Raw genomic sequence first — 16,180 nt, 5'->3', positions numbered from 1 at the left:
ATATATACAATGAGCTTCTTTCAGTTCCCGTCTACCAAATCCACTCACAAGGCTTTGGTCGGACCGAGGCTATAGCAGAAGACATTTGCCCAAGGTCCCACGCAGTGGGACTGAACCTGGAATCATGTGGTTGGTAAGCAAGCTACTTACCACACAGCCACTCAATTTAGTAGACAGAGCCTGCATAAGACAGTCACACACACAAACACACACATACATACATTGTACTTTGCAGCAAAGAAATTCATTTGCACTTTAGTGGGAGCTTTTAAAACAAAAATATTTTAAAATATTCACTTCTTTTTTTTTTTTAATTTTTACTTACCTCCTGAAATTATGACACACTTACAAAACCATACATGGCTCAATATATTGTGACACGGTAGTTGACGTTTGCAATAGACTATCATGAAAACAAGCACATCTGTTACTCAAGGGTGTTGTAACATATTCTGTCACTATAGAGTATTCTGAAAAATGTTATTGTGTTCATTGTTATTACGGTCGCTGAAATGTGTGCATTGATCAGACAGACTGTGAACCATAGGAAATGAAGGAGAGTTGGTCAATAGAACAGAGAAACTGGTTTGTAAACAACCTAAGTAGTAGTAGTAGTAGTAGTAGTAGTAGTAGTAGTAGTAGTAGTAGTAGTAGTAGTAGTAGTTGTTCTCTGTATTGAATATATATATGCACACCAACTGGCTGCTGTTAGCAGTGCCTTCTAGAAATGTGTTGATAATGTTGAAATTCTTAATTAGTTTGAAATGTTTTAAAGCACTTGTGAAGATATAAGCACAGTACAGTTATTAATGTCTTAAATTTCAGGGTAAGGGGCTTTAGAAATTTCAGATAATTGCCAATTTCAAAATAGGAATATGTTTCTAAACATTTACGTTGGATTTTATCCACCACTCACTGCTATGTATTATCTTGCTTTCTTATCCTATCCATTCCCAATTTTAATATAACATTGCCTGGAAAAAGTATTGGAATACTCAATTAAAATCTATGATTTAATGAGCTGTTTGATCGCTTGCATTTCTGATTTAAAATCAAGCTTAGGGTCAAATTTTATCCCTTTTGAATTAATAAAGTTACAGTAGCATATGGAAATAAATGGTGAAAAGTCTTAATCAAATTCTTTATGTTGAAATTTTGGCTTCAGCCCAAGTGTTCAAACAGCTGTTCCTGTAACATATTTACTTGACAAAAGCTGACTAAAAACTACCAGTTTATAATGTCTTTCCTGGTAAAAGTACATTATTGAAAAATAATTTCAATATACATCTATCTTCTTAAATGTTGGATAGCAACAAACAAAGGAAAAAAGAAACCCAGAATGATTTTCAATATATTAATTCTATCTAAAATTAAAAACACATTGAAAATACATTTAAGGGGTTTTTTTTTTACTTTTTATTATTATCATATCTTCTCTGTATCTGAACGAAGTTTAAAATACATATAAACTTGTTCTAATGAACGAGCCTGGCATAAACATGAATTAATTGCTTAAAGCTAAAGCAAATTCTTCAAAAATATTTAAATATGGCAAATGATAGGAAATTTCTTCAACCCCACTTAAAAAGGATTCTTGCAACATATTCCTACTTGGTAGGTAGGAGATGTTTTTGGCACAGACGTTTTGGTGCCATCTATTTGGCATCACTGATTCAATGCTGACTCATTTGACATCAGACATTTTAATGTTTCTTTTGTTCTCTCTCTCTCTCTCTCTCTGTTTATGGGTGTGTACATCAACTTGTGTTTGTACGTATGTACGTGTAATATCTCTTATTCTACTTGTATGTACCTGTAAGCACTAGCATAGCTAGAGTGTGTGCTACCCAGGGCAGCCCTTTCGTTTGCCACCCCGAGAGCCTACAAAAAACACATTATATACAGCAGACCCAAAAGTGCCCCCACTTCAGCATTCAAGCAATCATTCCCAATTGTCTCATTCCACCCCATGATTGATATCCGTGAGGCCTCTGTTTTCAAATACAAATACTTCAACAGCCAGAGTTTGTATTTATATTACCAATGATATTAGTTGAATTCATAACCAAATACACTTCATAGGATGATTTATCATCATCATCATTTAACGTGTGTAGTCCATGTTGGCATGGATTGGATGGTTTAACAAGATCTGATGAGATCAAGGACTGTGCTGTGCTCTAGTGTCTGCTTTGGTTTAGTTTTTAGTGGCTGGATGCCCTTCCAAACACTAATCACTTTACAATAGAGCATGTACCAAGTGCTTCTTTTGTGCTGCCAGCACTAGTGAGGTCACAAAGCAGCATGCAAGCCTTGGGGGTGGGGAGCTTTATGCTAGGAGAATAAGGGGTAGAATATGAGAGAAAAGGGTCAGAGCAGAACAGATTTCTTGCCGTAGAGAAGATACATGGGTGGTGGTTAGTCCACATTACTCTGTAAGGAGTATAGGGCCAGTTTCCTGGTTTCTCTGGCATGTCCAAACCCATGCTAGCGTGGAAAGCGGACGTTAAACGATGATGATGATGATGATGATGATGATGATGATATATTCCTGCCTGGCTGAGACACCAGTCCATCACAGGATTACTTGCTTACTTTTACCAGTGGAGTGGACTCGAGCAATGTGAAATGAAGTGTTTTGCTCAAGAACACAACATATCACCTGGTCCAAGAATCAAAACTACAATCTTATGATCATGAGTCCAACACCCTAACCACTAAGACATGCACCTCCATGAGAAGCTATATGACCATTTCTGTTTTAGAAGAGTGGGTGGTGGGGGTGTGATTTTTATTCATACATTTAGTTTATAAGATGAGGATAAGATTACCACAAATTGTACTCTGAGCTACAACTAGAAATATAAGTTGTTTTCCAAATTATCTCCAAATTTTTTATAACAAAGTAATCTAATTCATTTCCTAAACTAAGAAAAACCATATGTAAATTACAATATAAAAAATTACAAATATAAAAATATAGCAAATATAGCCCTGTAACTATATAACCTTTAACTAGATCACTGAAAGTTGAATGCAGATGTGATAGTTTAAAATTTCTCCAAGAGTACCTGGAAATATTTTGCAGCTTCTTCAGATTAACCAGGTGAGTAGCATAAAATAAAAACTCAAGATTTTATTCTGCAACTCCCATGGTGTTTTTTGTTGTTGTTGTTGTTGTTAGGAAATCTTTCTAAAGAGAATACTAATTAAAAGCCAGCAATATTTTGTTTTTCTTAGCTGCGTTTCCTTCTTTACAAGAAAGAAATATGTATAATTCATCTACTCAACTCACGATATTACAGGTGTTAATTTTCTGAATCCTGGTAGTAGAACAGAAAGCTAACTTGATAGGACTTGAATAGACTGTTTATGTGTTTATCAACAGACAAACAAATACAAAAAGATATGGTGAAATTATAACCCTATGTCCATCAACAGCCTTCATCTTAAAACCTACTCATCACAATAAGAAAATGAAAATACTCTTGAATTATGTATGAAATTTATCTTGTCTTAGGTACATTACAGCTAACTTTTACTGTCCACAATATTTTTGTTTTCTCTCTTTCTCTCTACTCACACCAAAATCAATGATTATACAAGGCATTACCATGGATACCACTGATACAGTGGCTCTAGACTGATGAAAGCTGTGTGTTTTAAACATTAAGATATTGGAAAGTAAAATATACAACACCTAAGTAGTTTAGCTAATGATCTTTGTAATATTTTAAGATTCTAACAATAAATAAACAAAAATAGAATAAATATAAATAAAATTACAAGCAAAAAAAAAAAAAAAAAAAAAAAAAAAAAAAAAAGAATGTTTTGTTCAGGAAAATAAAAATTTGAAAATATTTCCAGCCAGATATAAAAGTATCATCTATTATTTTGGTAGGGAGTGTGTTATTTTAAGCCCCCCCCCCCACCTACCTCTTTCAAGGCAGGGAATTGCTTTTGGAGGATACAATTATGGATGCATGTTTTTTTTTGTTACCTTTCTATATTTTATTCTTTTATTTGTTTCAGTTATTTGACTGTGGCCATGCTGGAGCACCACTTTTGGTCGAACAACTCGACCCCAGGACTTATTCTTTGTAAGCCTAGTGCTTATTCTATCGGTCACTTTTGCTGAACCACTAAGTTACGGGGACATAAACCCACCAACATTGGTTGTCAAGTGATGCTGTGGGGACAAACACTACTGTGGTGTATTTATGTTCCTGTAACTTAGTGGTTTGGTTAAAGAGACTGATAGAATAAATAGCAAACTTAAGAAAACAAGTACTGGAGTCAATTTGTTCAACTAAAAATTCTTCAAGGTAGTGCCCCAGCATGGCCACAGTCTAATGACTGAAACAAGTAAACGATAATTGCGTACAAATCAGTCAGTGATTCAGTGTCTTTAGCTATTGTATTCAGTAAAAAAAAAAAAACCAAGTTAGTGAGTAAGGCATTACAACAATGAAACATTCTAGGAAGAAAAATTTTGACATACACATGGCTCGTCACAGAGAAACACATCCGGATATATTTAATATGATCACACAGACTCCAATGAGACTGGTGTTGGTCTGATTCAGCAAGACTTGTTTTACATAGTAAAATCAACAGAAAGACTTTGCTATGGGGAATGGAAAATCCAACCAAGTGCTTCATCAAAGAAAACTTGACAGGAGAGATATTAATCTCTCTCCTGTCAACTCTGTCCAAAAAGTTGGATTTTTCACTCTCCACAGCAAAGTTACTGCACATTTTTTTTTGTTGATTTTTACTCGATATATGTAATTGATCAGTCTCAATTTATTATTTTGTAAAGGTGAGACAGTATGTAGCAAAGCCTATTCAGATTGTGATCTTAAGTGGCACTCTGTTGGTTATGACAGCCTACTCATGAAATGGAACAGCCTACTCAAGAAATTAATGTTTAAGTGGCTGAGTACTCCACAGACACATGTACTCTTAGAGTAGTTGTCAGAGAGATTCAGTGTGACACAGAATGCAATAAGGCTGACCCTTTGATTTACAGGTACATCTCATGTTTATCAGCTGAGTCGTCCATTGTCCATGCTGGTATGGGTTGGACGGTTTGACTGGGCTAGCAGGCTGCGCCAGGCTCCAGTCTGATTTGGTATGGTTTTCTATGGCTGGATGCCCTTCCTAATGCCAACCACTCTGAGAGTGTAATGGGTGCCTTTGCATGCCACCAGCACAGGTGCAATTTGCATGACACCGAAAGGAACTCGTCCACTTTGCCTCCATGAGGCTCATTGCTTGAAAGGAACTCAGCAATCTTGCCTCCGTGAGGCCCAGCACTCGAAAGATATTTTGCCACTTTGCCTCCTCCATGATGCTCATCGCTCAAAAAGAACTCAGTCACTTTGCCTCTGTGAGGCCCAACACTTGAAAGGAACTCCTGCCACTTTGCTTCCATGAGGCCCAATGTGAAATAAAGTGTCTTGCTCAAGGACAGAAAGTGCTGACAGGAATCGAACTCACAACTTTACAATCATGAGCTAAAGCACCAAGCCACACACCTTCACTACTGATAGTGATAAAGCTAAGTTGTAATGCAAACAGAGGAGAATAAGAAAAGCTAGTGCAAGTTGGCAATAGACTTTAGATTTTATTCCTAGTGGTCAGTTGGAAGAAAGGTGCAACAACACGACAACATTCAGCCGACTTGATAATCAAGAGCTTTAGTTAATAAGCTTAGGGTTAGCACCAACCTTGATGTCAGTGCAATGAAAAAAAGTTGTGCATTCAATTAGAGACCGAACAAAGTTAAGTAGTACTGGTTTGGTCATGCAATTTTACTTCAACCACCTGTCAAGAATTAATTAACAAGGATAAGCTGTACACCAATTAAAAATATACAGATAAAACATCCCAGTAACTACTTCCTGTTAATCACACGCATTAATAATAGTGTTTTTTCAAAAAACACAATGACTATATTACTGAAACCATCCAGCTTGATAAATACCAACCCAGCAGTCTCTTCTGATATTCAACCAAAACAGAACAAAATAATAATAATAATAATGATAATAATCATCCTTTTTTACTATAAGTACAATGCCTGGAAGTTTTTTTTTGTGGGGTAAGTCGATTACTTTGGCCCCAGTGTTTTATTGGTACTTAATTTATCAACCCTGAAAGAATGAAAGGCAAAGTTCACCTCGGTGGAATTTGAACTTGGAATGTAGCAGCAGACAACATACCGCTAAGCATTTTGCTTGGTGTGCTAATGACTCTGCCAGTTTGCTGCATTAATAATAATAATAATAATAGTATCACAGATTTGCTTGTCAGTTGTTTGACCATAACCAGCTGAGCATGTCCTTTGGTGGCTGATGATAAGTGCCATCTCTGATCACGAGCAGAAGTAATGGGGGGAACATCATAGCCATGATGAGAGGAATTCTTTGGGGTTTCAATATTTCACCTCTGGAAACGTAGGCGTTTTCTTCAACATCCTTAGACAACCTTTATTCAGGGACCTTTGGAGCAGGATGGGCTACTCAACCTGAAGAAAATTCTAACTGGGCCCCACCTGCAAAGTCATGTGCTGTTTATCTAGATATGTCATGCACATATGGTTGTGAAGCATGTGCCTGGTGTACCCTTATCAGATGGGTAGTCATGATGGGTAAATTGGGCTTTCTATATTTGTACCCCAGTGTCACTTTGATGGTATGCACTGCTTTTCCACTCAATAATAATAATAATAGTAATAATAATAATAGTTGTTTCCAATTTTGGCACAAAGCTAGCACATTTTTAAGGAGAAAGAGGCTAATCTATCACAATGACTCCACTACTAGACCAGCACTTTATTTTATTGACCTCAGAGGTGGGAAAAAAGAGAAGATAAAACAAAAGTTACCTGTAACAGGTAGTTGGTAATTAATCAATAATACAATAAAAAAAAAATTATGACAATCATTTTTTTTCTTTCTTTCTGGAGTGTTTAAAATGATTTTCTCACACACGGATAGATGTAGAGAATTTGGTAATTTTATTGAGACACAAAGATGGAACTTACCTAAGTCTGGGTTTAGGAGTTATGCAGTTTTCGGCAGAGTTTCTTCTTTGATGTGAGGTACTCCAACGCCGCACCAATCGTACTGTTTCGTTATTCACTTCCCATGGTCGAGATGGAGGGGGGCTAGGAGAATTTCTAAGTTCTATATCAACAGTGTTTGATGTTTTACGACGTTTTCTACTAGGACTTTCACTCTGTAAAATAAAAAATTAAAATGCAAATGAGTCATTTAACAGAAAGTAAAAACAAAAGTTGTGATTATCATCATCACCATCGTCTTAATCTTTTTACTTGTTTCAGTCATTTGACTGTGGCCATGCTGGAGCACTGCCTTGGAGAACTTTTAATTAAATGACTCGACCCCAGTGGCTATTTTTTTTGTTTTTTAAGCTTGGCACTTATTCTATCAGTCTCTTTTGCTGAATCACTAAGTTACAGGGGAACTAAACAGACCAACCTGGTGCTGGTGCCACATAAAAAAAGTACAAGTGTTGGTGCTGGCTGGTGTTATTAAGGGCATCCAGCTGTAGAAACCATACCAGAACAGACAATGGAGCTGGTGCAACCCACGACCTGACTAGCTCCTGTCAAACCAGCCAAACCATACCAGCATGGAAAATGGACATTATGATGATATAAATACACACATACAGATGGATAGTTTGTGTGTGTGTGCATGAGCATGGGCATCTACATTTTTCTAGGTTGAAGCAAGAGCAGTTAAGTGAAAGGCCAACCAATCTGTGACCACTGAAAGAAGATAATTGTACTTCATCAGAGAATTCCAAAGTTTTATGTTAAATATAAAAAAATGAGTATAAAATCATGTTAAATTATACACACACATGCGTATCATTTGCATTAACTTTATTATTGCTATAAAGACCAACATCATCTATCTTTTAACAGTGAACCAACTGTCTAGATTATATAGTTTTAAGCAATTAATGATAGCCAACTTCAATTTCAAATCTTTCACTTGTTCTGCTTTAAGTTCAAGGTCAAATGAACCGATGAGTGTACCATTAATGATATCAACCTTTAATGCCAGTGGGTATCTTTCATTTGAAATTGTATCCAAGCAGAACACTATTTGTTTAGTATCATGCAGCTTGCTTGTCTCTTCAACTAAACATTTCTAGACATTGGCATTTTGTGATTATATTTCCCTTTAGGTGATACACAGGATCCATCTTTTTCTAAGTAGTACCAAGAGAAATAAGGAAGAAAAGAAAAAACTGAAAATAAAAATTGAACCAATGAAGGAGATTCTATTTGATCTGCTGAATTAGCTGCTAAATTCTCCTCGAGTAAACTCCTCAAACATTTTTAACTAACCACCATGATGACATTGGAACTTCCTCAACAATAACAAGAAATGAAATCAACGTGCAAAGTTTTAAAATAATTTCTAATGTTGACAATTGCAACAAAAGATAAAATTTAAAAAATATATTAACTAACAAAAAAGAAAGAGGTGGAGAGAGAGAGAGAGAGAGACATTGAATTATATGCAGTAAACTTAAAACAGTAAAAAAAAAATGCACTTTAAGCAAAATGCTAATGAGAATGGTGAGTCTAATACAATTTCCGAGAGTAGAATTAATTTTGATTAATAATAAACATTTCGAATCATGTGATACAAGATTAATAATCACATATCTGTGATGGTGAAGATTGCCACACACACATACACACACTCACACTTCTGCATCACAACCAAACAAAGGTCATCTCAATGATTGGGAAACCACTGACAAACAACCCTTCAAGTCTTGTACTCTCGGGCTTTGATTAATGTCCTTCACACTCTTCCTTCTGTACGTAACCTTTCAACTATCATTTCTTCCCATGCACGCTCCTGTGAAGATGATAATACACTTCACTCCACAAAACCTTTTCCCATACAGGTGGTGTCTATATGCTTGGGTGAACAGAGACCTTCCAAAACGTCCCCCAATGGGAATGTGTCGATTTGGTGTCTGCAAAGAAATCAGTGACCGAATCCCTATACATATCAAGGGTCACATGTTCATTCATCACTACAGCTACATTATTCTTGAACAACACACAGCTAAAACTCCCACAAGCTGTACAAATGCTAAACCTAACAATCTCTGGTAATCTCTCTTGGCAATCTCACAAGTATAACCTTGCTAAAATTGCACCTCAAACAATAGATCATAAATAGATGAAATACCTGCTAGGTGTAATTAAAAGATGGCTGAGTCAATAGAGAGTTCAATACTAGCAAAATTCCTTGATAGCGGTGGATACACAGTTCACTATAACCCTACACCTGTTTCTACAGTGACTGAGGCTATTAGAAGAGTTAAGGAAGAGGGAAAAAGTCAGATTCATATATTGAGAGCTTGTGATGAAGATGATGATGATGTGTCTTGCTGACAAGGCCTGAATGGTACCTGTACTAGAGCTCTAATATATCTGAGACGGAGATGGTGCAACATAAATATTCATGTCCACATCTGTAGACCAACTTGACTAATTAGGAAACTTTCAGTCAATAATACATTACAGCAACTCAGTTACATACATGCTGTTTCTTCTTCTGTTGCTGGTATAATATAAAATATGTAAGATTGTGCAATTACATTCAATAAAACTTGAACACTAAATCTATAGAATAAAGTTATCTGTAGAAAGTGCCAACTTAGTAATACATAAATATACATTATGCTCGGCAACAATATTCTGTCTTACAATGTTAAGATTCAGTATAAAAAAATTTTAAACAATGCAAGAAGAGGAAATTAATATCGGCCAGTGATGGCAAAGTATTTTAGCTTAGTGTCTTGAAAATTTAAATTTCTTTAACAGTCATTTACATATTATCATTAACATCATCCTTTTAACATCTACTTTTTCATGCCTGCATGGGTTGGACAGAATCTATTGAGGCAGATTTTCCGAGCAATGTAATATTTCCCCATGACCAGACATCTTTTCATGGAATACTGGAAATGAATGACGCTCATTTACAACAATCATGCTTATGCCAAGACAAAAGAGACACAAAAACACTCAAATTCCCATTCACACATACATATACACATGAATTCTACAAGAACGTAATTCACTTGAAGCATTGTGTAGTGCAGAAGTAAAGAAATGAATGAAATGAGAAGTAAAGAAAGCTAACAATGCATTATTAGAAGTGTTCTTTGTTTCTTATTTCATTCATTTTTCTACCTCTTATGAATTTTAGTTTTAGGTAATTGTTTATTGATAAACTCCTAGCTTCTCTGTCTCCATTCACTACTACTCACCTCTTACCCTGTGGTGTCAGCTGGACACCTCATCGCTATTGTTTATCTCCTAGCAGATACACCAATTCATTCTCACTCTCTCTCCTAAATGTGAGTGGCTATGTACCTCTACCTCAACCTCTTCTCTCATACCTTAATCCCCATCTAACATGTGGACACCCACCTCTTGGGTTTTGTAGTCTTGCAAGCTGCATGGTAACCTCAATAGTGCTGGTAGCATGAAAAAACCACCCAATATACTCTGCAAATTGGTTGGCAATATGAAGGGCATTCAGCCATAGAAACCATGCCAAAGCAGACACTGGAGCATGATGCAGTTCTTGTCAAATCATCCAACCTCAGATCCTTGTCAAATCATCCAACTCAGGCCAGTATGTAACCACTACTAACATGTATGTCTCAGATCCACCATCATTGATATAAGCGAAAGGACCGCCTAGATGATGGCCTCTCTTCAAAGACAACAGATTCTATCATTTGCAAAAACAATTTAAATTTGGAAAATATATTCCAAAGACAAAAACAAGTATATCATATGGAACTCATACAAAATTTTTCCTAATCATTTTCACTATTGATTTTGACAAATTTATCTTACTACATAGAAATTGCATTAAAAATGTACATTCAAAACTTGTAAAAATTCACATAGATACGTGTATTTTAAATGCAACAGATAATTTTTTTTCTAATTTAATAAATATCCCTGCGGGTTACAATGCATAAAGAAGAATAAATATTAAAAAAATTGATATCTTTTAAAGAAATAAAACAAATTATGATAATAATGATGATGATGAGAAAAAACAAAATTATATTTCTTGGCTTTTCCATCAAAGTATTTGAAGTTTTTCTTTCCTAATCATGATACCAGCTGCTATGTTATTCTTTGATTCAAGGCACCAGCCATTGTATCACCTTTGGAGGAGATACTCAGTCGAAATACTTAACACAGCAGAACTATATTAGAAAAATATTAAAACCCATGAAATGGTTGGAAGGCAACTTTGAAGCCAAGTATGGATGCTGATAATTGGTATGATACTAACAGAACATATTGGTGAGTATTGATTCTACAATGCATACTAATTATTCTTAATCCATTATAGGTGAAAATATTCTGCTGTATTCTGATGTGTTAGCTGCTAATGTGTTGGGTGCTCATTTTTCACTTTATTAAAGCCTAGCATTTGTGAAAATCACAAGTATTAGTAAAATTATTAAATGTAATCTCAAAGGCTAAAAATCTGAAGTAGTACCTTGTATGCAAAAGTGTAAAAAATTTTTTATAGCACAGTCATTAGTAAAAATAGAATTTATAATATTGAAATTGAAAAAAATTTTTTTTTTTCTCAATGGTGAAATTGTTTCAAATTTAAAGAATATGTTAAGTTATCATGCTAAAATGGAACATCTTAAAATGTATAATTTCTGACTCACCAACATGTAAATTGATTCTGATGTAGGACAGCTAGGAATATTCTAGTTACAAAAGAAAGGAGAGGGAGAGAAGGAGGGAGAGAGAGGAGGAGAGAGAGAGAGAAAGAGAAGTACAGTGTATAAAAAAAATGAAAGTTTTGCATGATAGAGAAAAGATGTTTGAGAAAGAAGTGAACTGATATAGCTTGGGGTAAATCAGAATGGAAGAAAATAATAATAAAAATGAAAATTGCAAAAAAGATGAAGCAGAGCATTTTTATTAGTTTTTAAAATAATTTTTTTTCTATCAATCCAACAATGAATGAATTAAGGTTCTCTCTTCTAGATGTGATTACTATTTACACAATGCACACCTGAAGTGATGCTCAAAAAAAAGAAAGTAAAAAAAATGAAAGTACATCGCAAGGAAACAAAGGATGAGAAAAAAAAAAGCACAAAGAGAACTGTCTTTCAGCAACAAAAGAGAAAACAGCAGGGAATACCATCTCAGGAAGAAGTCACTTCTTGTCATCGGCAATCTCCTGGCACTCAGTTGACAGAGGAATATCACACATCACATTTGGACGCTAAAAGTCATGACAGTAAGAAACTAGGATTGACATTTCATGCACTACCACTTAGTCGAGAATGGACAGCATTGACGACAACAACAACAACAATGGGAACTTCTACAGCACATAGAATAATGTTCTGGTTGCAGGAAAGAAAAATTATCAAAAACTTTAAGTAAATCCGAAGGATTAGAAGTGAAGAAAAAGTACAATTCAGCATAATGCTTTCATTCATTAGGGTTTTACATAATTTAAAAGGAAAACTAGATATTGAGTTGAGAACACAATGCACACATATGTACAGGATTATCTCAAAAGATTTATAACAAAATATTTGCTAAGAATGGTCACAGACATGGCTGTGTGGTTAAGAAACTTGCTTTGCATCTCCATGGTTTTGAGTTCAGTCTCACTGTGCAGCACTATAGCCCAGGGCTAACTAATGCCGAGTGAGACAGAAACTGTTGCGTGTATGTGTGGTCTGAGTTGATTTGTTGATGCCCTTTAAGGCAGTGCTCCAGTGTGGCCACAGTACAATGATTAAAAAAAGAAAAAAAAATGGTAAAAATGTAAGAGAATGAAAGTTCAATTCTCAATTTTATTATTGATATTCTTATTTACCTTTAACCCTTTCGTTACCAACCTGGCTGAAACCGTGAGACACAGAGAGACATATACGTATATATACATGATGGGCTACTTTCAGTTTCCATCTACCAAATCCATTCAAAAGGCTCTGGTCAGCCTGGGGCTATAGAAGATACTTGCCTAAGGTGTCATGCAGAGAGACTGAACTCAGAACCATGTGGTTGGGAAGGAAACTTCTTAACACATAGCCATATGTATGCGTGTGTGTGTATTTTTAGCCCCGAACAGTTCATAAAAATAACTATTATCTTTTTCGCTGATAATCTCAGGAAACAGAGTGTGATACGAGGCTGAGATAATATAAAAATTAGGTCAGCGATATCTGTATATCAGTCATTTATGTTGCACTGTTTGATAGTATGTTGCGAAATTATTATTCTTAGAACTGCTGTAGCAACCAAGGACTAGGTCTCTGCATTCAATTGCACCATACTCCCTAAGCAATAATGTGAATTACTTCCTGTCACATGCACACTGCTTTATCTGTAGTTGAAATGTCTGAATGTAAAAGGAAAATATTTTTACTGAAATATGAAGACTGCAGGTAAGACATGTCAAGTTTCTCAACCAACAAGCTGATATTTTATAGGAATTGTAGCAAACCAGCCTGTTAACCTTTTAGCGTTTAAATCAATCACATCTATACCTATTTTATGTTCAAACCAGCCAGATCTCGCCCCTCACACCTACCATACAATGTCATTCTAAAAATACATGATCACATCATTGAAATCTTGAAGCTACAAAATAAGCTATGATTAATTAAAAACAATATGAATTAATAAGCATTATATTTGACAAGAGTAATCTGAATGTCAAAGAGTTAACCGATATTGGTTGCTAATTATAGCTTTGGAGGTTCATGACAATGCTGTCTGTTAAGATACCAAAAGTTTGAGTTCAATTCCTATCAGAATTATTTCTTTGCTGGTTTGCTGTGTATGTGTGTGAGTATATATGTGTGTTGGTGGCATATAAAAAGCGCCATCCGAATGTGGCCAATGCCAGGACACCCTTGACTGGCCCTCAATCCGGTGGCACATAAAAAAGCACCCACTACACTCTCAGAGTGGTTGGCGTTAGGAAGGACATCCAGCTGTAGAAACACTGCCAGATCAGATTGGAGCCTGGTGCAGCCGCTGGGTCTCCAGACCTCAGTCAAACTGTCCAATCCATGCCAGCATGGAAAACAGCCGTTAAACGATGATGATGACGATATATATATATATATTTGCGTAACAGATGTTAGTATCACTACTTATTCATTCACAAATGAAAATTATTCTGAATTTTTGTCTATGTCCATCACCACCATAGCCACAGTGGGTTGCTAGATTCACCTTACTCTCATTTTCAAAATATTTTTTACTATTATTTTGCTGTAGGCATTTCCTTTCCTCCACCAAAATAATAATAATAATAATAACAATAAAGATTGTGTCTATGCATATCTTTTATTAGGTCATAACATTATTGCTCAACTCTCTCATGCTTCTCATCCTTTTCAATCTCTATAAAGCCCAATAGTGACAATTGTCATAAAATAATGTGCTTTAATAGAAAACACTCAACAAACAACTTCTATAGATTTTTATAGCAAAGCCTATAAAGAAAATATAAACACTGTAGCTTGTGACTCTCATACTCATTTATCTTTTGTTTCAGTCATTAGACTGTGGCCATGCTGGGGCACAGTCTTGAGGAATTTTAGTTGAGTGAATCAACCCCAGTTTTTATACTATCAGTCTCATTTGAACCACTAAGATACAGGGATGTAAACACACCAACACCAGCTGTCAAGCATTGGTAGAGGACAAATATAGACACAAAAACACACACACATACAATGGGCTTCTTTCAGTTTTCATTTACCAAACCCACTCACAAGGCTTTGGTCGATCCAAGGCTGTAGTAGAAGACGCTTGCCCAAGGTGTCATACAATGGGACTGAGCCTGGAATCATGTGGTTGGGGGAAGCAAACTTCTTACCACACAACCACTCCTGCGCTTATATGTTTCTTTGTAGGAACTTTAATCTTAGTTTTGTATTATGGTTCTATTGACATCCAGGATGCTTCAGAGGAATATTAAATTGAGCTCAGTACTTCACTTACTAATGTGTTAATTTATTGATATCAAAAGTACAACAAACAAAGTTCGTTTCAGCAGGTTCAGAATGTAAAAGGCTCTAACTAAAGAGCATAGGTACTTTGTCTAACATTCTCATGATTCTGCCATTTCACCATGTTAACTTTTGGTACCAAACTGCCTGAGATCTCACCTGGTTCTTTGATCAAATTTCCTGTTTTAACCCTTTAGCATTTAAACTGGCTATATCCAGCCAAAATATTCTGTTTGTTTTATGCTCAAACTGGCCAAATCCTGCCTTTCACACCTACCCTACAATGTCATGCTAAAAGTAAACAATCCCATAATCGAAATTTCAAAGCTACAAGATAATGCATGATTGATTGAAAACAATATGAATAAATAAGCATTACATTTGACAGAATAATAAAAATTCTAAAGGGTTAAAGTGATGTAAATTAAAACCGTTTATCAGAATTTCATATTAATTGATGTTTCAAATGCCAGCTTTATAATGATGAAGTTATTTTACTAAATTCTTCATTATTTCCAAAATTAATTAAAACAAAGGAAGTGTTTTTCAACAGAAATATGGTAATCAGAGGGTTAAGCAAAATGACTGAACTTTTTAATTTATGCATCTCGCTTTTTTTTCTCTCAAGTAATTATTTGTCTATCTATCAGTTTTAATTTATTACTCTCATGTAGATTCCAATGTAAAAAGCATTCAATATTTATTGATAAATCGTTCACATTGGTTTAATATATGCACAGATGTCAGTGTCCTAAATTTAGGTTGCTAGGCATTTGAATGGAAAAAAAAAAATGAAGTATAACAGGGCAAGAAAAATCTTAATGTACACTTCACTGTGTTCATATACAAATATCAATATACGTGCGTATTATGGATGATACCTCACAACTGATGCAGAAAGAGAGAATTAGAAGATCTTGTTGCAAGATTTGAAGAAATCCTTCAAAAGCACTATCTGAAATTATATCATTTTGCTTTGACAACTTTCCACAAGTGTAAAGCTAATGACAGCATTGAAGGGAAAACCATCCACCAAAAAATAAAAAGAGAAAAATAAACTATTCATGACAACATTCTTAGA

General features: G+C 35.2%; 1 protein-coding gene across 2 annotated transcripts in view; it reads right to left on the bottom strand.

Annotated features, from left to right (window-relative positions):
• The window catches only part of LOC106880872 (E3 ubiquitin-protein ligase RNF38), a 269,382-nt gene that overhangs the window by 99,289 nt on the left and 153,913 nt on the right, over positions 1-16,180 (bottom strand). For both annotated transcript variants that reach the window (XM_052969997.1, XM_052969998.1), the window contains one exon: positions 7,052-7,245. In XM_052969997.1, coding sequence (XP_052825957.1) covers positions 7,052-7,245 — 194 coding nt within the window. The remainder of the gene's footprint in view (positions 1-7,051; positions 7,246-16,180) is intronic.

Source organism: Octopus bimaculoides, chromosome 8 (genome assembly GCF_001194135.2).
Source record: "Octopus bimaculoides isolate UCB-OBI-ISO-001 chromosome 8, ASM119413v2, whole genome shotgun sequence".
In the NCBI taxonomy this organism is placed as follows: Eukaryota; Metazoa; Mollusca; class Cephalopoda; order Octopoda; family Octopodidae; genus Octopus; species Octopus bimaculoides.
This window is presented reverse-complemented; position numbering and strand designations above follow the sequence as displayed.